The sequence below is a fragment of the Anas acuta genome, chromosome 3 (assembly GCF_963932015.1).
Source record: "Anas acuta chromosome 3, bAnaAcu1.1, whole genome shotgun sequence".
In the NCBI taxonomy this organism is placed as follows: domain Eukaryota; kingdom Metazoa; phylum Chordata; class Aves; order Anseriformes; family Anatidae; genus Anas; species Anas acuta.
Window position 1 is genome coordinate 58,953,338 of NC_088981.1, and position 23,216 is coordinate 58,976,553.

At 36.7% G+C, this 23,216-nt stretch overlaps 1 protein-coding gene and 1 non-coding gene across 5 annotated transcripts in view; one reads left to right on the top strand and one right to left on the bottom strand.

Moving 5' to 3' along the window:
* AHI1 (Abelson helper integration site 1) overlaps positions 1 to 23,216 on the top strand; it is a 90,683-nt gene that overhangs the window by 46,233 nt on the left and 21,234 nt on the right. For all 4 annotated transcript variants that reach the window (XM_068677345.1, XM_068677347.1, XM_068677348.1 and 1 more), the window contains 2 exons: positions 751 to 868; positions 19,549 to 19,607. In XM_068677345.1, the coding sequence (XP_068533446.1) occupies positions 751 to 868; positions 19,549 to 19,607 (177 nt within the window). The remainder of the gene's footprint in view (positions 1 to 750; positions 869 to 19,548; positions 19,608 to 23,216) is intronic.
* On the bottom strand, positions 10,709 to 10,779 carry TRNAG-GCC (transfer RNA glycine (anticodon GCC)). Its single transcript has one exon. It is a non-coding gene; the product is annotated as a tRNA-Gly (tRNA).

Sequence of the window (23,216 nt, forward strand, 5' to 3'; positions counted from 1 at the left end):
ATAAAATGTTCAATTTGATTATGTGAAAAACTCAGAATTTCATATGTTTTATATAGGCTCTATGGGATAAGATATCACGAGTAAAGTTTGGGAAACATTTACGCTTTGTACTAGAAGCATGTATGCCAAGAAACTCCACAGCAAATCAAATTTTAACTACATTATCGTTGTTATTATGGAAATTATGACTGCAGGTATTTTTTTGTATAGCTTACATAAAGGAAGTGCCTGGTGTTTTGCACTAAATGTACTGTATTGGCTTGCAGAAATAGGTTTGAAGTTAAGACTGGTTTAAGATTTTTATTTTTTATTTCTCTCAGACTAATATTGAGTAATCTCTTCTTAGATTTAGCATGGTTTGACTACTCAGAAATGGGAAGTTATTTTATATATCGCAGTTCACAACCATATATAAATGACATCTTATTTTTATATACTAAGATGCAACAAGATGCTAATTCAAGCAGTTCTTTACACTTCTCACTGCTTGAGAGTTTGTGCCCATATAAAAACATGCAGTTCAGTTTGTAGCTCAGTCACTATTTTTTCCACAACTCTCTCTACAAATGTTAAGAAGAAAAACAACAAAAAACTGTCCATCTAAATTGATATTTTCCATCCACTTGTCTTAATTTTTTCCTAAAATTTAATAGTTATTTGAAATAAGTAATTATTTCTGTCTTAGCTGTTGCATCAGCAAGTAACCCAGGAAATTACACTTCATTTTCTGATTTGTCTTTCCTATTACAGGCAAGCTCAAATCTCTTGCTTCCTGCGCCATCATCACTGTCACCACACTCCAAGCTAAGACTGCCAAGCACACTGAGCACTCCACTGAATCCTCTGTATGCTTTCACAGCTAAAAGCGGTATGTTTTTCTTTATTTGATCACTCTCTCTAGTGAATGAGTAATAACTTCTGCTAGGATTTTTCTTCTGTCTGGATAAACTTTGCTTTGTAGCTCTTTCAGGGCGTGGCCAGGTTGTTATGTGATACTGTTTATTATAAAGTGCAGTGTGATACTGTCCCATACTGATACTTGTTCCTTCATAACGTTCATTTTCTTTTATATGTACACTTATTAGTGCTGTAAGTTCCCAGAACAGTGTGTGATTGCCAGTTTTTCCTAATTTAACATTTTGTTTTGAAGTATCTTGAACACAGACACTGCAAAGCACTGAAATCATATTTTAAAAAAGCGTGTGTATTAAAAGAGGAAAACAATAATAAAAGCATTTAAGCATTTTACCTAGGAGCAGTAGTGCTCAGTAGTCTGTTTACAGTAGTATTTAATTTATATTTAATTTTTCCTAAAACATTGTGTTCAAAGATTTTGAGAAAAAGGGTAAGCAATCAACCTCCGCATTTTTGTGCTATGTAATTACTATGATTAGCAATGCAACAAGATATTATCAAAATGTTTAACAACAAAATAGATAATTCCATATGCTATTTTCTTTTTTTGGGAACCTATGAAGACAGGAAATTGTAACCTTAGTTTCCAAGTGTTTATTTTTTTGTTTTGTATCCTTCAGAAAAGTAAAAAGAATTCTAGGGGAAGAAGGGAATACATAGTGAACTAGAAACAGGTAATAGAGATTTAAAATGTTGATAGTACAGAAAGGGATAGTCTCTAACTATATAGAATTATCTCATAATGGAACATGGTTTTTATTTGTAAATCATGTTATGATTACGTAAATTTTGTATTTTTTTTAAGAATGAGTCCTTAGCATGGACCACTAGTTTCACAATCATTCTCAGCCACAGCACAAATGGTCAGCTACCAATGAACTTGTGCATTTCCATTTTTCTACCTTAAGAAAAAATCTGTAACAAGCATCATAAGCATCTGCTCTGAAATAGATATTATTGTTTCCAGCATATGAAAATGTTATAGAAAGAGAATACATATTCTATTTTCTACGTATTTTGAATAGGATAGATAGAATAAGTGGTTAAAATAAGTGGACTAGCCACTTGAAGGACATTAACATTATACCCATTTGACAACTTAGTGTGTAATATCTTAGTGTGTAATATTGCTCAAGCCAGTGTCTTGAAGCTTGCAAAAGCACAGATAAATGTGTTGATGGCAACTTCTTAAATAGCATGATCAAACGTAGATATGTGCTCTAGATGTTTATGCATGCTTCCAGAATAGTTGTTTCCAAAACTGATCAATACTTTAACACAATCCTCAGTTATAGGGTATTAATTATGGAAGAGAAGTATAGTGAAAAGAGGTAAATTTTAATGGTCTTTCACCAGTCAGTGAAAGCAGTGAGAAAATGAAGACTCCTAGGGGAAAAAGACCATGAAAAGTCTAGTGGAGCACAACTGAAATAAATTTCCTGTAAGAAAATCTTAACAAATCCTAAATGATTTTTGTTATTTTAGTGTCCTTCAAGTTCTACTGCTGTGATAGAACTGTTTTTATTGAAATATGCAAGAAAGCTTTACTCATTTAGTTCATCTTTCCCCATTTCTTAAGTGTGAAGATAGGTGCTTGTGTTTGTAGCTGTTAACTATCAGTTTAGTTTTACTTTTGAATAATATAAAAACTGTAATATATATACTTCTCTCTATATATACAAATATATAACATATGTAATATATATAATAATCTTCTATATAATCTGTACTAAAACAGATCTACTCATGTATGGAGTCAGCTGGAAACACAAAACTTTTTCATATGTTGGTTTCGTTTATACACCATATATGTCTGTTGTGTCATAAAATAATACAACATCATTAACTGCGTCTAATACAAGGATCTTTCATTTTTGTCCAGTGGATGGTTACACATTCCTGAGTGCTATGTAGGCAGTTACTCTGTCTTCCTTCTCATGCTCCCTGGTCGAGTTTTTGCTGTGTATCTAATGCTTCTCAAAGCAAAATGTGGAATTTTAATTACAGTGAAGGTAGCATGTAATTCTAATAGCAATCTTTTTAACTATGTAACTGGTGTATGTTCTTGCTGTACAAACTTAACATTGTAGTTGATGTCTTGTGATATGGACAGTGTAGTAGCCTGGATGCATGCAGCACTCTCTTCTTTTAAGTGACAATTTAATTGTCCAGGTCTTCCAATAATAGGTAGAAATAGTGGAAGGACCGAGGATCTACTTTTGTGATTTATTAGTGATAGCAGTAATACTGCATATCTTTCCTGAGTTTTAAATCTTACTGTATCCAGATATATTTGTAGAAATAGCTGTAAATGATTTCATAGGATTTCAAGCGAAAGTAACATTCAGGACTGTCTTTAAACATGCATGCTAATTTAACAAATGCATTCTGCACCCTCTCAAACAGGTAGTATATTTTAGCTTTACTTCAAGTGCACACTTTCACTGTATGTAGGCTTTCATGAAGCCCATAGTTCTTGTTTTGTTCTGCTTCTTGCCTTCCTCATTTCCCCCAAGATCAGTTATCTCATGGTCACTGAGGCAGGACTGCCTTTGTCTCCAGTCAGTTCTGCTTTATTAATTATTAGCAGGGCCAGAGATGCAGCCCACCTTAGCCTGTCTAACATCTGTATCAAAAAGTTGTCCCCAGCACATTCATAGAATCATAGAATATCCTGAGTTGGAAGGCACCCACAGGGATCATCAAATCCAGCTCTGGTTCCACACAGGACCTCCCCAAAAATCAGGCCACGTGTCTGAGAGTGTCGTCCAAACACTGCTTAAATTCTGATTGGTGCTGTGACTACTTCCCTGGCGAGCCTGACCCTCCCCGTCCCAGCTCCATGCCATCCCCTCTGGTTCTGTCGCTGTCCCCAGAGAGCAGAGCTCAGCGCCTGCCCCTCCGCTCCCCTCGTGAGGAAGCTGCAGGCCGCCATGAGGCCTCCCCTCAGCCTGCTCTGCTCAGGGCTGAGCAAAAGAAGTAACTTCGGCAACTCTTCATATGTATCACCCTATAGACCCTTCACCACCTTCATAACCCTCCTTTGGGCAACTTCTAGTAGTTTTATGCTATTATATTGAGGCACCCAGAAATGCACACAGCACTTGAGGTGAGGCAGCACTGGAGAAGAGAGGGACAATCTCTTCCCTTGACTGGCTAGCAATGCCATGCCTGATGCACCCCAGGATACATTTGGCCTGTGTTGGCTGTGACCAATGACCACATAGTCTTTCAGGTGTTTTTCGAGAAGTCTGAATTGCTTGTAGCCTATGTTTTTGTCTTTTAAGCAGATATAAAAATGGTCAAAATTTTCTGTGAGAAGCAGGGTCTATGATTGTGACCCTTGCTGCTATTTAAAGAAAGCGTTGTTCAGTTGCTCTTCTTGATCAGGCAGTCTCTAGCAGGTACCCCCAAAATATCCTTCTTCAAGGCCTCAACATTCTTACCTTTACGCTCTTGACAAAGCTGTTACCTACTCCACAAAAAAAATATCTAAGGCTAAAAATCTTTGGTATCTACAATTGAGGTTTTACATTCCTTGTGCTGTATAGTTCCGCTTACACTCATGCTTCAGTGCTAATTTTATTATCTTATAACGGTACTCTGCAGCACTACAGTGTGCTAGTGCAATTCCTGCCTTTTCCTTATGTGCTCATCCTTGTACCTTCTTACAGGATAAGCCATTATCTAGTTGTTATTTTCTTAAATAAATAAGGAAGTAGCAAAAGCTCCAGCTTTCAATTATTCATTTACTGAGTGATATTAAAATCTCCCTTTTTTTGTTTATTTCCTTCCCTCCTTAAGATTTTAAACATCTTTGCACAGAGAAATCACCTTCCTGCACGCAAAGACATGGTTTTGCAGATCTGTGGCATACTATGAAAGAAATTAAATGTGTTTTTAGGCTTTGTTCAGCAGTGACTTTTCAGTAACTCCCAATGTGTTCAGGGTATGTTTTCTAAGATAAACTTTAGGCTATAAGTAATTGTAATTAGAAGTGACCCTAATTGTTAACTATGTGGGAGATTGAAATTCAACTACAGATATTACATAGATCTTTAGAGTAAAATTTTGACTTCAATAAAACTAGTTAATTAAACTTGCTTTTAAAAATCAATTATGTTATGTTCTAGAAACATGATGGTTCTTGTATCTTAAAGTCTCAAAACCAAAAAACATAATGCTTTGGCAGGGTTGAGAACAATTAGAAATTTTCTCTCTATTAACACAACTGAAAGTCAAAGGTGTTTTCCACCTGCATATAGCAAAAGCTTCAAAGAAGTCTTTCTTGCTCTCTGAAGATGTTAGCAAAATTGACTTTGCATTTAAGTCCTCAATTATATTTGATAGACTATTCAAAACATACCTTTTCTGTCTCAACCAGTCTGTAAAGTAAGTCTTTACACCATTTATCAAAAAATGTTTATGCATTATCCAAATGCTCTTAAAATACTCTTCACGTTGTTTTCTGTGGGTTTTTTTTGTTTTTGTTTTTAGAAGCAGGTAACAAGGGTACATCAAGTAACAAAATTCACATTTTTGCAGAGATGCTGTGGAAATTTTGTTGGAAGTTACACCCTCATAAGTATGTTAGCGTGCTAGTGCATAAGTCCATGGAACCTGATGTGATGCATCTGTGGGTCCTGTGGGAACTGGTGGATGAAGTTGCTAAGCCACTGTTTATCCTATTTGAGAAGTCAAATTGCAGTTTGAAATTTCCACTGACTAGAAAAAGGGAAACAACCCCTATTTTTAAAATGGGAAAAAAGGAAGGACTACAGGCCAGTCTGTCTCACCTCTGTGCCTGGAAGGATCATGGAGCAGATCCTCCTGGAAATTGTGCTAAGGCACATAGAAAGTAAGGAGGTGATTGGTGACAGCCGACGTGGCTCCACTGAGGGCAAATCATGCCTGACAAATTTGGTGCCCTTCTATGACAGGGCTACACTGTTGGTGGATAATGGAAGAGCAACTGGTATCATCAACCTAGACCTGTGTAAACCATTTGACACTGTCCCACATGACTGCCCCTTGTCTCTAAATTGGAGAGACATGGATTTGACGGATGGACCAGTCAGTGGATAAGGAATTGGCTGGGTGGTCATACTCAGAGTTGCAGTCAACAGTTCAATGTCCAAATGGAGACTAGTGATGAGTGATGTTCCTCAGGGGTCAGGATTGGGACTGGTGCTGTTTAACATTTTTGCTAGTGGCATGAACAGTGGGATTGAGTTCACCCTCAACAAGTCTGCTGACAACACCAATCTGTGTCACATGGTTGACACACTGGAGGGAAGGGATGCCATCCAGAGGGACCTTGACAGGCTTGAGAGGTGGGCCTGTGCAAACCCAATGAAGTTCAAAAGACCAAATGCAGGGTCCTGCACCTGAGTCAGGGCAATTCCAAGCACAAATACAGGCTAAATGGAGAATGGATTGAGAGCAACCCTGATGAGAAGGACCTGGGTCTGTTGGTCGTTGAATAGCTCAATGTGAGCATTTCTGGGCTGCAAGGTGCACTTGCAGCCCAGAAAGCCAACAGTATCCTGGGCTGCATCAAAAGAAATCCAACCAACAGGTATAAGGAGGTGTTTCTCTCCCTCTGTTCTGCTCTTGTGACACCTTACCTGGACTACTGCGTTCAGCTCTTGGGCCCCCAATGTAAGACGTGGATCTATTGGAGCGAGTCCAGAGCAGGGCCATGGTTATGATCAGAGGGATGGAGCCACCTCTCCTGTGAAGACAGGCTGAGAGAATAGGGGTTGTTTAACCTGGAGAAGAAAAGACTCTGGAGGAGACCTTATAGCAGCCTTCAAGTGCATAAAGGGGACCTACAGGAAAGCTGGAGAGGGACTTCTTGCTAAGGCATGTAGTTAGAGGACAAGGGGTAATGGCTTTAAGGTTAAAAAAAAAAAAGGGGGGGGGATAGGTTTAGATTAGATATAAGGACAACATTCTTTACTTAGAGGGTGGTGAGGCATTGGTACAGGTTGCCAAGAGAAGTTGTAGGTGCCCCCGGAGGTGTTCAAGGCCAGATTAGATGGACTTTGAGCAACCTGATCTAGTGGGAGGTGTCCCTGCCCATGGCAGCGGGGTTAGAACTGGATGGTCTTTAAGGTCCTTTCCAACCTCAACCATTCTCTAATGATTCTGTGATGATGGGATCTAGTTGCTAGTTGCCAACTTCTTTGTTCTCAAAAGAGTACAAGAGAACTGAATAGAGACAAAATGCAAGCTAAACACGCAAATTGTATCTTCAGTGTCAGCTGACTTATCTACAGTGAAGCCAGGTAAAAACATTTTTTTTCAAAAGCAAAACATTACGTCTAAAATGTTTACTGTGTGTGTCTGTGTTAATTTGAATGGGAACTCCTCTGGAGAAAATGGTCATTCATTTTAAGGTATTCTTAACTCTAGCCTTTCCCTCAGGGACATTAGTAAAGAGAACAGCATAAGAAAATATTTTTTTTCTTATTTTTTAAATTATTTTCTCGCAGAGGAGTAAAAACTGAAAGATGTAACCTAAAATATTTTGTCAAAGTTAATTTCCTTCTTTAAATAATAGACACATCTATCACAAGACTCTTCTTATGCCTCTCCTTTATAAGCTATTTTGCTATACAATTTACGTTTTGAAGGCCAGATACTTGAATGTTGTGTCTCAGTTTCTTCAGTGCAAACAGGTTATGAAGACTCAGTTGTCACCTGCAGCCAACCTTTGCACATACTTCCTAGATTTTATTGCTTCTCAGTCACTAGAGCAATTTGAGGATACTTTGCCTTATTGTGCAACTGACGTTGGCGGTAAACAAAAATCAAGAGTACCTGGACAAAGCTGTGTCTTCACCATAGCTCACAGGCTGCTCAGGAAATTCTGGTGGGGAAGGAACTTCCACAGAGCTCTGCAGCCCCCCCATGCTTTGCTGCCAGTATCAGTTGCCAATGTCAGAGTTTTGGCCCAAGGCACAAATACAGGACCTTATTTTAAGGTAGAAGAGCTGAGTGTTTACATTTACAAAATGAATAGTAAAAATGGTTTTTTAATTTGAAAACAAAAGATGTATAAATAGATACATCTAACCACAAAAATGTTCCAACAGAATAGCAAAGACATAGAGACAAAACCATTAACATTAATGACAATCTAGTTCTTCAATTTTAAAAGGTTGGTTATCCAGTTTCCTCTATCTGATTGATAAGATGTTATAAATGTCAGAAGAGTTTGTATTTTCTAGTTAAACTTGCAAGAATTGTTTATACTGAGATCAAAGATACACATGTTCTTTTATTATATGTTCTTTTTCATGTTTCTTCTAGGCAAGTTAATTAAAATATTTCTCTAAAAATTACGCTAAATACAGAGCACAATAACAGTAATCTTTGAAGATTCCAAAAACTTTATCAGAAGAACACCATTTATATTTACTTGAAATTGGTGTATGTTAGGGTAATTACTGCTATGCCTTCAGGGTAAAGGAAGTACTTTCAGCCAAATTATACAAGGGTGTGGATTAAATGAAGCATTACTCTCTGTTTGGCAGCAGTGGGCATAGATTGCAAAATCAGGGTGTGACGTAGTACTGTGGAGAGACTCTGCCAAAAGTGATTTGGCCTGAGTGTGCCCTTACTTTCTCAATTATGTGGATCTTAAACCAACCAAATCTAATTAATTCCTAAGTAGAGAGCTCGTGTTAACTGTTTTCAGTCTGAGCTTGTCTGTAGTTTTTTTGAGCTATGGAAATGCAAGACAGCAAATATTGACAAAGTGCATGCTTAGATGAAATTCTAGCTGTTTTTAGAGGTGGAAACACTTCTTATGCCAAAGGGCTGTGCAGCAAAACATCAACTCTCTGTCCAGAAGAAAGTTCAGGTCAGCAAGGATGCTTTCTGTGTAGCAATAAGCATGCAGGAATAAGGTGAGTAAATTCGTCCTTACATGTATTGCTCTAGTCCTTCTGTTCCAGTCATTTCCAGAGCAGCTGCAAGGACTATGCAAAGGACCCTGTGGCAGCCATGGTGTACAGGAGGGAGGCATCTCCCTTTCATCCCCGAGGGCGCCAAGATCCTTTGGTTTCATCTGTGTTTTGGCAAGCGAGCAAAAAACAAGTACACTTAAAAATTGCCCTATTTTTAAGATACATTTTTGATCCTTTGCATACATACTTCTTCAACTTTTCTAAATCTGCTTTGCTAGTTTTGTAGTTGTATTTTTATTTGCGTGAAAGAAATGAAGTTTTATGGCTTCAGGTGTAACTTCTTTTATTCTTACTGTTGAAGCACCAAGTTCAGTGGTTCAGTGAGAGCCATCTTCCCTCACAATTGTGTTTTGTTTTTTTAAGTAATGACTTTTAAATTAACTTTGGGAATCTGTGGACTATACTGCAGTCAGAAATTTATTCATCGACTGTGGTACCAATGTAGCTCATGGTAGGTTAGTACTGATTATGTTGGTCCTATAGAAACTGATGATAGGGGATGTTGGCTGGGAAAGCATTAAGAAAATGTACAGATAATTGAAAGTATCTATGGGTGCATAACTTACGCATTGCCCATTGGTGTTGTCACACAGCTTTGTGACTGGTAATACTTAGAGAGCTGGTCTCAACATGCCGCTTTGACCCAGAGTTTCAGTAGAGCCTGCCTCCTTGCTGTAAGCTTGCTCTTTTGCTCACTGGAAGTTTTAAGGAACAGTGACTCATCTGCTTGTTGACTCAAATGAGGTGGTAGAAACTCTTAAAACTCTGCATATCACTCCTTCATTTGGAAGTTTTCTGCAGTCTTAAGACACACTCAAGTGAAAGAATGGATTGCACAGGTTCCTTTCTTACCTTTTTCCTCAAACAAACAATTTAGTGTTTCCTGAGTAGACCTCAGGCCCAGCTCTGACATGCAAGGGAGTCCTTCTGCAGAAGACTCGTATTCAGGTTGTGTAACAGGCTGTATTTAAAACACAGCGTATCTCATCTGGAGGCTGGTTGTAGCATATGGCATCCCCATTCCCTATTCTGTCCATATCTCCTGTTTTGAAAAGAGGGACACTGTCACTACTTGAACTGACTCTACTAGCATTGCTTTTTATTTTTTCTAGAGTTGTTGAGATCTGTTGCAGTGATACATATATTGATACAGGTCTTTCCAGAATCCATGTAGAGCCTGACTAGCCACAGGAAACAGACTGCTGCAGCTAATATGCCAAAGAATAAAACATGAAATTGTAGATTACTTAATGTATATTGAATATCTTTTGGTGTGATAAGTTGCCTACTAGCAGATGTGTTGAGAATTCTTTTACCAAGCTTCTGTTTGTCCCTATCCACCAGCAGAGCATAAGAAGCAATTCCCCTATTTTCTTTTTTTTTTTTTTTTTTCTGGCAAGGACTGTAACTGCTTAGGTTCACTTTGTCAGGTGTAATGTTTTCCGTTATTTTGCAGGTGAAGCGAGTAAATAGGCTGTGTTTCCCCGCTCTTTGCATCTTTGAATTTTCATTTTGGATAAGCACATTTAAGCACAGTTCACCATAATAATAATAAAAATACTATGGTCTTGCCTTTGAAGTTTTTTGTTTAAGGATGTCTTGAGCAGTGAGGTCTCTCACCTCTATTTATTCAGGAGAATCTATCCACAGAACGATGGAATCATTAAGGTTGGAAAAGACCTTCAAGATCATCTGGTCCAACCATCCCCCTACTACCAATGTCTCCCACTAAACCATGTCTCTAAGCCCCATGTCCAACCTTTCCTTGAACACCTCCAGGGATGGTGACTCAACCACCTCCCTGGGCAAAAGAACATTGCATTGGCCGGGAATCGAACCCGGGCCTCCCGCGTGGCAGGCGAGAATTCTACCACTGAACCACCAATGCTGACTTTTTGATGATGCAGGTTGCTATTGGAAGAAATCCTATTGCGAACCAGGTGCAAGCTAAAAACAACTTAGCTTTTATCTCATAAGGACTTCAAGTCACACCAAGTTCTTGGAATTTTTCATTCTAGAAATCAATTCAGAGCCTGTTTTAAGCTACAGATACATCAATTTGTGGTAGCTTCTCACTTCTGTGTTTATCCACTCAGTCTTAAAAGATTTTACAGCCTAACTGTTGTTGATTCAGATTTTACTGCTTTTGTGTAAAAAAAACAGAACGAACAGAAGACACATTTGTGCAGCTCTTGGAGAATCTGAAGTGCATTGCGTACCTATAATGCATTCCTATAATATACCACATCACGTGTACCTTGACAGCAGTACTTTATCAGAAAGTTGTTTTTCTTGTGCTGAGGATCATAAGGGACAGTTCTATCATTTTTATTTACCCATATACATAAAGGAACTTCAGTGATTGAAACTGTGGTTTGAATTAAGGATCTTTCTGTAAATCAGCTTTTCTTCATACCAAAACAAATCCTTTTCAGGGTAAGTTCCAAGTATTCTGCAAAGAGAACAAGGTGTGTCTGGAGTTGTCTATATCACCAGTGCTTGAGCTGATAACTTGGCATGTGCAAATGTGCAAAAAACATCTAGGATGATCTAACAGCTATGTTTTTTTTATGTGAAAAAGCTTAAGGTATATGCTTTCAAAGTTCCAAACTTTTAGAACATTAGTAGACAGTTTTCTGTGTTTTCTATGGTGGTTTGGTCCTTCCAAAGGAACAAATGTTTGTGTATTAGTTAGCAGTGTTAAGTCAGTTTTAAAGAAACCCAGATATCTTTCACAGTGCATAAGATATAAAAATAGGATGCTTTCATAGTAAGGTATGGAGAAGAATTTCCTGTCCTTGAATATCTAGACCTCAATAATGTCATTTCTCTTACTGATGAATATGAAAACTTAGTAGTTACTGTTTTTATATGGATTTGGAATTACTGGAGATGCAGTACAAACCATAGTCAGAAGTTATTTTAACTGATATTAGAAAAAAAGAATGATATAATTAGCCAGTCATTGCTGAATTTCAGTTGAGAGAGGAACCACACAAAGTAAATAACTTTTATTTTTTTTGCTTGCTAAATTTTCATTAAAGAATAATTTTATCTCCAGTCAGATGTGGCTGGATTGTGACTATCATAACATGTTTTAGGAAAAAGATAGGCATATATCCTGCTATTTTCCCTCATTCCAGGAGAGTAAATGAATACAGCACAACAGAAGCAAAAATAGTACCAAAACCAAAAGTGAAGGATTTTTTTCAATGATGTGCATCCACAAGTGTAGGTGCTGCAGTTGCTCTGTTCCTTAGATGTGCTTTTTCCACAGGGTAACATTGCAAGCTTTATTTAATGTAATACAAAACAAGTTTCTTTTTAAAATTGAATTTAGTTTTGTTTGTTTTTTTCCTTTTAAATAGTTCTGATGAGCTTAGCAAAAATAGTAATTACTTTCTCAGGCTATCTGCAGCACTAGAAGAAAAATAACTCTTATTAATACAAAGTATGTGTCACAGTCTGCATTTTCCTTGCATCTTTTTTATCTGCTATCTAGAACTTGTAAATAATATTGCCAATCTGATTTCAGAATGCTGATGTTATCTATAGAGGCTTATTGATGTTTGCTGTACAGTCACTTTCCGTTCTCTACACTGTAGAAAGAAACAACTGGGTACTATAACCCCTGTTCATTTTTCAATTGTATCTAATGCCATTATGATGTAAGGTTGTTATAAATTAGCACGTTCCTGATTAGCATGGATTCAATATATGTTCTTTACTTCAAAAGAATGCTCGGGACACGTGCTACTACTTGCATTGTTTATATATGGTACTGTAGAAACTTAACATTTGCAAGAAAAATGTGAGATGATGATTTGATAAGATTACTCAGAAATAATTAGGTGGGTGTGTAGGCTGCTAAATGTATTTGATTTTAATCTCTAATTAAAAAGTTAGATTTTTTTATTGTTTTTGTGATGCAATAGCTTTTACTTCATTATATCTTTTGTAAATAGGGGCCAAATTCTGCCTGTTCATTATGCCAAAGTACAGGATGAATGTATGTATATGGAAACACTTTTCTCTTCAAAGCCAGTGACAGACTGTCTCCTATAGTTCCTTCTGGAGGATTATTTTAAGATACAGAACACATTCATGCTTGTATCCATGTACATCTTGAACCAGGAGTTAAAATGATGGCTAACCTTGCATGAGTATCTCTGTACATTCCTTTGGCTGATGGTAGGTGTAATTATATTGTGGGATGTGGCACTGCCAGAAGCGCAGTGTTTTTCATGTTGGTGCTGTCTGATTCTGAGATCTCTTATATGAGGATAGGAATTAGCTGGTGTTGCAGTGAAGATATCTCCTTGTGGATCTACAGGTGTGAATTCAAGCCTTGCTCCATTCCACTGGTAGCATTCACTTAGCTCTGCTGCAAGGGTGTACTTGGTCATTTGGGCTGGGAAATCAGAGACAACCAGATGCAGTAGCCATAGATCAGTCCTTGGATATGATATCAGTCCTGGATAGGAAAGTTACTGTGTTTAAGCACATTTGTCTTGCTCAGTTGAGGAAGAACATGACCAACTCTTGGTGTGAGAAGCCAGCTTTCTCCTAATACCTGTAGCTAGCACATCTGCCAGAAAATCACTTGGTGGTGTGGAAGAAGCAGCAGCAGTATCTGGAACTGCATTATACTGAATTGTGTAACTCTCAAGTTATTTTTCTGGATAACTGTTTTTAAGACCAGCATTTAGTAAACAGTTGGTAAAAAGATAAATACCACATACTTTCTGATGGAAAGCTTCTATCTTCCTGTGCAGATTTTTCTGTATAGTGTAGTATTTTGAGCATCATTCACAGTCTGATCTATTGACATGTTTCTAAGTTTTGTGTCTTCTGCTGGTTTGTGAGTTCTTGTAGTACTAATGGGAATGGGGAAAGGAAACAAAAAAATGTTATGCCTTTCCCCGCCCGTCAGCACAGCTCTTGTTTTTTTTTTGTCACTGCCACCTAGGTGAATCTAACTGGAGCAGTGACATCTGGCAGCTGTAAAGCTGGAGTTTCTCTCTTTCTCTCTCTCATTTTTTTAAGTATATAAAATGAAAATAGTTCTCATATCTAACAGGTAAAATCAATGAAGTTTATATATATATTTATACTGTAGAAAATAAGACAATAAACAGGGATTTTATTTGTCCTTTGTGCTTTAAAGTGTGCTTTATTTGTCCTTTGTGCTTTAGATATACATGTAGGTGACAAATTGGAACCCCATTTAGAAAATGATCCCGGAACTGAGGTGATGGATCGATTGTTCTGAAAGAAGACAAGTGGGGAAAAGATGAGGAGGGAAAAGATGAGGCTAGTAACAGCATGGGTTTACCTGTCATTGGGTAGAATTCTGTGGAATATGGTTTAGTGGGGACTGTTTGTGTTAGGTTAGAGGTTGGACTCAATGGTCTCTTCCAACCTAGAAATTCTGTGATTCTGTGAGTCTGCAGAATGCATTGCAAGAGCCACGTGGGTGTTTGCAGAAGGCTGCATTCAGTAGTGATGCCATCACAGCACTTTGCATGTACACTTAAAGCGGACTGTTCTGACATACTATATATTTGAGAATATACATTTTAAGTGGTATGGAAGATACAGGCTCTGAAGAGAATTAACCACTTCCTTTGGCCTTAGACTAGTTAAGAATAAAACAATATCTTAGAAAGACTGGTAAAAATAGTCAATTCAGAATAAGAAAAGGAACAGCTTTTGAAGGAGGTTTTAACGCTTTACAGCTTCAGCTGAATGTGTTTCAAAGTTTTAGTTTTAAAAGCTACGATACAGATTAAACTCTATTTAAACAAATTTCAAAACATTTTGGTGCTAGCTATTTTCCATTCAGTCTAGAACACATTGAGAACCATAGGAGCTAGACTTAAGTGATACGTAACAGTTTTTATGTGAGTGCTCCCCTACAGTGTTGGATGTTAGTAATAACATCTATTTTGCTGGTAAAATGAAAAGGTACGTGTGTGTTCAGTGAGTGCATCCTTTCCTTTAGCTTTATGTGAAGTGCATCTGAAAATGTTTGTGGTAGGTTTTGAAAGTATTTGTGATCTTGTGCTTAAGTAAAGGAAAACAGTTTCTTATCCAATATATAAACAATTCTTTTATTTAATGAATTCTGTTTGATCTGTTAAAGCATAATTGTTGTGAGGATAAAGCCTTTGAGGGAAGTTTAATATGTATTTATATCATTACAAAATGGTCTTCTTTCTCGTATACAATACCTAGCTTGGAAAATAAAGTCCCAGAAAGAACTGAGTTATACTGCTCTGGAAACTTTTATTTTAAAAACAAACAAATAAAAACCTTTGTCTTGAAACCTGAATTAAAGATTACACTGCATACTTCAATATCTTGTCGCAAAATCTATACTTTTGATTAGGTGACTGCTGAAAACATAATTTTTTGCTAAAAATAGTTGTAAAGCCACAAAAGATGATTGGAAAAGGGGATGAGCTGATACACACTTATTCATCCTATATTTCAGATGCCTTTTTTTTTTTTTTGAGGTGTTTGTTGTATATTTGGGTATATTTTAACCAAGCTATGTAGCAAGAGGCCACAATATAAATTACAAGATGTATGTCTGCAATAAGAAATATGATTTCTTAGAAGCATAGTTTTTTCATGTCTTTCAGGTATTATTCTTATCTTCTTTTTAAAAACAGTATTAATAATGTGAAACTGGAATAAAGATTTCTTTTTTTCTCTGCATGCTTTAGAGGATTTCATCACAGAAATGAGCTGGAATATTATCTTCTTTCTGTTTTCTAGTTATTTGTTCAGTGGTATTGTTCATTGATTTTCTGAGGACTTTCCATGCTAAATCTTTGGATGATTTCACTAACTGTAGATTCCATGAAATTAGAATTACCGGAGATTTATGATGCAGAAATACATTTATTGATTTTCAGAATTAGTTTATCAAGAATTTCATGAAGGGAGAAAAACTATTCTTTTGAAAAGTTAATAAAAAAAAAAAAGTGAATTCTGTCTCAGCCTCTGTTAAGAGGATGTTTTCACATAAACATTTCATATTAGGCTGTCGTATGTACTCCAAAATGATAATAGTGTAATCATGTCACTACCTAGAAGGACATTTTGTCCCTGTCCTGGCTCTCTTGCTATTACTTTAGAACAAATGCAATAACTAAAGATGCTGCTGTTTAATAGGAAGTGTTCTCAATTAATTGCTAGTGCTATTTTGGGGGCACTGTTGTTATCATTGTTGTGAAATAGAAGCTACTTCCTCATTTAAATTTCTGTATAAATCTAATCTGTGTGGAACTGAACTCATCTGCTTCCTGTGTATTTCAGCCCAACTATTTGGAATTTGATCACTTCACGCAACGTGCTTATCTAGAGCAGGGGGTAATATTTTTCTTCCAGTGAAAGCACACAGTAAAACTGGGAACCTGGTAATGCGGACATGCTTTTTTGGGTAGGAGGACACATACCTGGTTATCTTTTCTCTTTAGTTGTCCTTATACTGGGAGAGTATGTATTGCCAGAAATGGCCAGGGGACAAAGGATGCACTTGCAGTTCACTTTTCAAATTGTACAGGAAACTAATACAATTTGAGACTCCACATCAAGGAAGCCAGCTATATTGTTTCTCAGAAGATATCAGTTTGATCATCATTTTCATAAACTCAGTGCATGCTTGGACTCACTAAATAATAAGAGCTGTCCTGCTGTTAAATTGTGTCAACGGGGAAATTCTGGTCATATGAGAAAAAGCAATACCACCTGTCGTTTTAAGACATTTAACATCACATTTGGACACTAGCAGTAGGTTTTCCTAGAAGTGATTTATTCTTCTCATATAAAATTCCTTATGAAGGAGGCCTCTGAAGAATCAGTGCAGAGTAATAGGAAATACAGTAATTCAAATGTTAATACTTTCACATTATTACTTTCACAGATTAGCTTCTCGAGATGTACAGGGCATTGAAGGTGACATCAGAAGCTGTTAACAGAGATGATTGTTGGAAAGTTCAAATAAATCCTCTGAGTCAATAGAAGCGCTTCCCCAGTAGTGATTCTGAAGCATCATTAAGATAAGGCAGTCCAAAATGACCTAGGGGAATGTTTTTTTTTTCAGGTTTGACCTTACAGGAGATTTAATTACCTTTATCAGGCTAAGTAAAAGCCCACACAAGTCATGGTGTTCTGTAAACATCATTTTTGGATGAAATGTCCTTCTGCAATCTTGACCTCAGTTTCAATACCTCAATACAGTAGTTGAAATGTTTGCCCAGCCTAGGTCAGAGAGAATGGAAGCAAGCGCTGCTAAGGCTGTTAGTCACACCTGCTTGGTGTCACTTACATGCTTCATCAAGCGTCGAACCAAGTCAAGCCAATAACTGTGTAGCATTGCTTTAAAAATCTACTGCATCCTTTGAGAAAGAAGGGATGGATTCCCTTGCTTGCTGAATGGACCTTGTTTTGTGAATGAGGGAGGTTTCAATTGTGGTTTTTAAATGTCAGTGTCATCAATGCGAAGGCTAATAAGGCAATGCTTGATAGCTGAAAACAACTATAGATAACACTAGAGAACAGTCGGATGCAACCAGATCACGATCAATATGAACAAATAGCATTGGCTCTGTGGAGCACAGAACACTTGAAACCGAGTGTGCTGTGCTCTGGTCAGCATTTCCATCTCAAGCAAAGTAATAGGAATTCCCTGCTTGCTTTGAAAGAAGGCTATGCTAACAGGAAATGCTAAGTCGCAACCAGTGCTAGATGCTAGAATTCAGTACAGTACTCCTTACATCTTTGAGTTACAAATCTGTCTCTTTTCTGTGCTTGCAGCAGAAAAGGTCTGCACTGCCTTTATTCAGGTTTTATGGTTAGACTGATATTCCCTCAATTAAGTCTTCACTTGACAAGCAGCTGCATATAGAGACCCACAGGAGTACTCACATACATGTACATAAATACAGTCCTGAAGTACTTAGTGGTAATAAATCTTTTTCCACAGGAGAACAGGAAAATAATTAGTGTTACTGATTTTAATTAAAAATGTTTTTTTTTATTATTATTTGGAAGATATTTTTTCAAATAAGCAATTGATTTCATGATATGTGTTTTACAACATTTACCTTAGAATGGATTTATGTGAACTGGCACAGACACTATAGTTATCTAAAGGGAATTTTTTTATCATGCAGATATTTTATTGGTCTTGAGTTTGAATTGCTTTTAATCAAATTGTTGATATGACACCTGTATGCAATAGTATATCCATATGTACTTTGGCAAATAACATACTTAAGAAATGTAAGCTTCAGATCTACCAACTTGGAATGTCAGTTGAATTCAGAACACAGTTTCTATTCTCATCTCTTTTCTTCTTCCACAGAGTGGAAATTAATTAATGAAATAAAAATCAAAGTAAGTCTTTCAAAATGAAGAATTTCAGAATTTATACAAACATTTTTGAAATGATTAAAATCACATTTTTTAGTTCATATACTAGATTTAAAAATTAATTATTGTACTTATCTAGGATTTCTCAAAAGAAAGAAAAATTGACATACGAATGATCTGCAGGAGCATGGCTTAATTACGATTGCTCGATCTTGCATCTTTTAATATATTTAGAAATATCTAAGTATCTTAATGATTAAACATTTATGAGTAAATCTCCTGTGAAAGTCTAAACCACTACGCTTTAGAAAGTATACTGTAGGTGGAATTGTGCAAGCTTCTCTATGGAGTTGTGCCAGTACATGGGAATCTGAATCTCAGAAATCCTCTTTATTCATATACTGGGCTCCTTAAGAGTAGGCTTTTGGAGTGGTAAATGAAAATGAGTTTTCAGAACTCATTCGTGTTCGAAAACAAAGCTTGTTTCAAATCTAGTGTCTCACAGAGAAAATCCAGTGAGCTTAACTCTGTGTTGTCTGGCATCACTATACTTGAGAAAAAATAAACCATTCTCCAGCGAAGCAGTAGCATTTTTCATTGTCGTGTTCAACAATTTTCAGATTTTTGTATCTTTTTAAGATGCTTTCTTAAGTATACAGCTGAGGAGACCAGTAACAAAAAGATAAATCCATAAGTGATGAAAGGATTTTCCTTGGCTTAGTAGTTAACATAATACTTTGGAAAGAAAAGAATTTACAAGTACTTGTTCAAATGCGCTATGTTGAGAATGAATAAAATAAACAGCAAGATGTGTTGTGATAGGAACTCAGATGATCAAAGGGAACTACTGAATAGGCATAGTTATTCTTTCAGATAAAATAAGGAAGTAATTCCTTTGAGAGTTTTTGTGATCGTTTCTGTTGGAAAACTTTGTATGCATTACTTGGAAATTCAATGAAGAGAAAAAGCAATACAGGCTAGATAATAGTGTCAGCTCTGAGCACGAGGTGGCATGTGGACATAGCTTGAGCTATTTCTCCAAATCATTTGAATGGAAATATTGGATTAGTTAACCTTGTGTCAGGTCTGTTAGTTAAATAAACCCTCCAACTGTTCCTGACTGAAGGATGCATAGTTGCGACTGAAAGATGCTGCTGCTTTTCATTAGAATTTTGTCAAACATATCCTGCTAACATAATGATTTTAAAATAAAATGGTTTATTCGGTGGAAAAGGATAACAAGCAAAAAATTCACAGCCTTTTCTTTTCACAGGGTGTTTCAGCCCAGTAGGAAATCCTCTTAGCGGAACACTATTGGGTAGAATACAGACGGTAAGGAATTCTATCTTTGCATTTTTTTAAAATTGATGTTTAACTATAAAATGTTATTATTCACAAGTTCTTATTGTAGAGAGGGTTTTTTTATCCTGTCTTTATTCACAAAAGAAGTATCTTCAAGCAAATTGTCTGCAAGGGCAAATAAGGTTCTGCCACTGCTAGCTGGTAGAGAGATCAGATATCTGCAAATTAAAGCTTTATTTTTTTCAAGTTTTACATTTTGTTGTCTAGAAATAAATAAGCCAAAATCAGTCCAGTATTATTGATTCTTATTAAGAATGTGGGCATTGATAGGGGGAGAAAAATGGGACAGTATCTTGAAATTTAATCCTGTTTTTACTGTTTACTTATATTTCATCTTTTTGTAACAAGTGACATCACAGCTATCCTTTGTTAATTTAATTGCCTATATGTAAGTATTGATTGGAAGCATACAGTAATGTTATTTTTTCCTTTATTATATTTCTTGTTTCCTGATCACTGTAATAAAAATCCAGCAGGATCTGTAAATGCCATTAATTCCAACTACACACTTGATAAACCTGGATTAAGCATGGAGGGACTCATCAGATGATGGAAGAGCGAGTGGACATTGAAAGTGTAGGGAGCTCTAGAAGGCTGGGCCTGTTGTCCAGCAGTTGTTAGTCCTCCCTGCCCCCATGTACAGAATATCAGCATTTAACATTCTGTGTTAATTGTATAGTAATTGAAATTTTTCAGAGAAATGTTAGAAAATGACATAAATTAACATGGATTATTTATAACTGTTTTACAGTTTTAGGTTTGGGATTTTTTTTTGGACCTGCATCATTTATCTGCTAACAGAATCTGTTAACAGTAGGCTTGTAAGGTGCATAGGATTCACCAAAAATTTTGAAAGTTCAGTTTTCCATTGCTATGGAAAAGCAATGGAAATTTATTTTTTGTCTTATTGGTTCTCGTTTACACATTTTTCACTTATAAACCATCACTGTCTAATTTTTAGGAAAAATGATAAATTATTCAACAAGTATGCCAGTGTTCTCTGTCACAGAAAGCTTTATAAGCATTTATACAATCAGCTGTTTTGGTAAATACTAAGTATTTTTTCCTGAGGGTTAGATTAAGGTTTTGAATATTTTAGTTGCATTTTCTGGTATATAAATATGCAGAAATATGTATATGCTGCTAGTGCAGGTAAATTGATTTGTTCATATCAAGAAAGGAAAATAGTAACAAATGACAAAACAGTTGAAAAGGTTTTGAATAATTTTAGGAGCTGGAGTATTCCACATACATCTGAATTGATCTTTTTTTCCCTTTTTTTCTTTTTTCTTTCTGTCTTTTTTTTTTTTTTAATCCCTGTGGGCTTTACTGCAGCAGCTGTGTTTGCATTTCTGTTTTCTGTTTGTACATTGTAGGTTTCAATAAAGTGCAGCCTGGCACAGGTTATTGTTTTTTTGTTTTTTGTTTTATTTCCTCTAGGCAGATTATAGATTCCCATGCTCATTAAATATTGAAAGGCTGTAATCAAATAAGGATTGTAGTCATCTGAAGCCTAAGGAAGTACCTTTACACTAGTTTCATGATAGCAGACAGATTAATTAAGACGAAAGAAGAGTACATTATTCCTAGCAGCTAATGCTTTTAGACTCATTTTAATTTAGCTGTTAATACTGTCCTTGTACTTCTGTTTCCTGTAGACTAAATTTGTGCAGTTAAGTGTCCTGAGCTCAGCATGTGTTGACAATTAATTGGACCAGAGAGCAAGAACAAAAATATGACAGTGCTAACAATATTACATTACTTTATGTTAACTCTCAGCTTATTTTGTGTTCCGTTTAAAACTTCAGCTCCTGGAGTAAAGAGATTACATACTCAGGGAAGGAGAGGATTAAGTAAATTTGTAACACTTGGCTTAATAAGGAAAAATGAAAACAACAGAGAAACGGTAGAAGCTCAGATTCCATAAATTTTAAAAATGCTTTCAGTATTATCACATTTTTAAGCAAGTCACATTGCTTTTTCTTCAGTGTTGTGTGTTCATTTCTGATTTTCTGTCCTTAAAAACAAGCAAAAGCAAAGCCACCACCACCAAAAAAAACAAACAAACACAACAACAACAAACCTTAGTCTCTGAACCTCAGCTGTTAAGCACCGAGGCACAGATTTGTTGGGCAGACAAGGGAAGCTGTAACATGCATTCCCCGTGTCCTGGCTGGAGTGACTGCAGAAGTCATGCTCCCAGTTTCTCTTCCCTTCCACTCTGGCAGAAAGAGGTAAAGGGAACTGGAGAGAAGCTGTGGCACTGTGCAGCATCAAGGAGAGAGACATTTGTCCTTTGTGTCACTGAGTCTCTCCCTCTGACAGTAAAAGGGCAGATATTTGTGGTATTTGAAGTATATTTGTTTAGTGCTGGAAATGAACTGTTGTTGTTCTTCAGAAAAGGCGGTACAAACATATCATTTCTTACTCAGTGCTGCTTCTGTTAAGGTCATGAATGTTCTCTGATGCCCAAATCTTGGCCACCTGAATCTGCCTGAATATAAAAGCAAAACCTCTGTTACCACAATCACTGAAACTGCCCAGTTAAGAAGAAGCCATAAATATTTTAATTAGTGCTATTACTAGGAATCAATGACACTTGATACAGCAACTTACTTACCAGGTCACTCTTACCTGCAGTGCTCTCTCATATTAGTTATTAAAACATTTTTTGTTCATTTTTGTTAGTAAAACCAAAGCTTTAAGTGGGCCTGTTGTGGATAACCGATATAATGCTCCATGGTGTGGAACTCTGAATCAACTGCTGGATCCATTTGTCTTCATCTGAGGATGTTCCTTATCCTAAAAGCTCCTCACAGTTTTGTCTGAGCCAAATCAATGTGACATGGTGGGCTTTTTCAACAAGCATTTTATTCCATTTTCTCACAGATGGTTTGCCTCACAGTAAGACCAGCTCTTTGGAGCATAACTATAGACCCCATGTCTGTTTGGATGCAAGAAAAAGATTAATTGGCTTCCATCTTGCATTAAAAAAAGACATTAATATTACATTAAGAACAATGTATTTATACACTTCAGTACACCTGTTGCTTTTTTTTTGTGTAATCCTGAAAATATGGCTTAATCTTTTGATATGGCATTAAAAAATCTAGTGTTTTGGGGCTGAAAAGCCACTTGTTTTTGCTGGGTTGGTACCAGAGCAACTGGTAGTCAGGATGTTTGATAAATTACATGGCGTGGCAGAGCCGGCTCCGGTACTATACAGGGTTAGCACGCTTGTGGTAAGCAGCCGCAGGCAATTCCCCAATTCGTGTTTCAGCTGCCGCAGGGACTGGAAGGGGGATGTACGGGCAGCCTATGCTGTGTTTCGCGTACCTCTTTAAGAAGAAATTCTCTGGATTGTTGTTGCCTTAAAAGTTTAATGCAGTATCTGAGAACATTCGGCATAGTCTCAGGATGACTCATGGATTTTAGCTTGTTATTTCCAAACAACTTGCTCCCTTCAAGATCTTCTTACATTGAGAGTTTGAGAGCACATAAATACTTTATTAAAAAAAAAAAAAAAAAAGTCAGATTGAGACACAATAAATGGGGCAATGTGAGTACCTGAGCTAGATA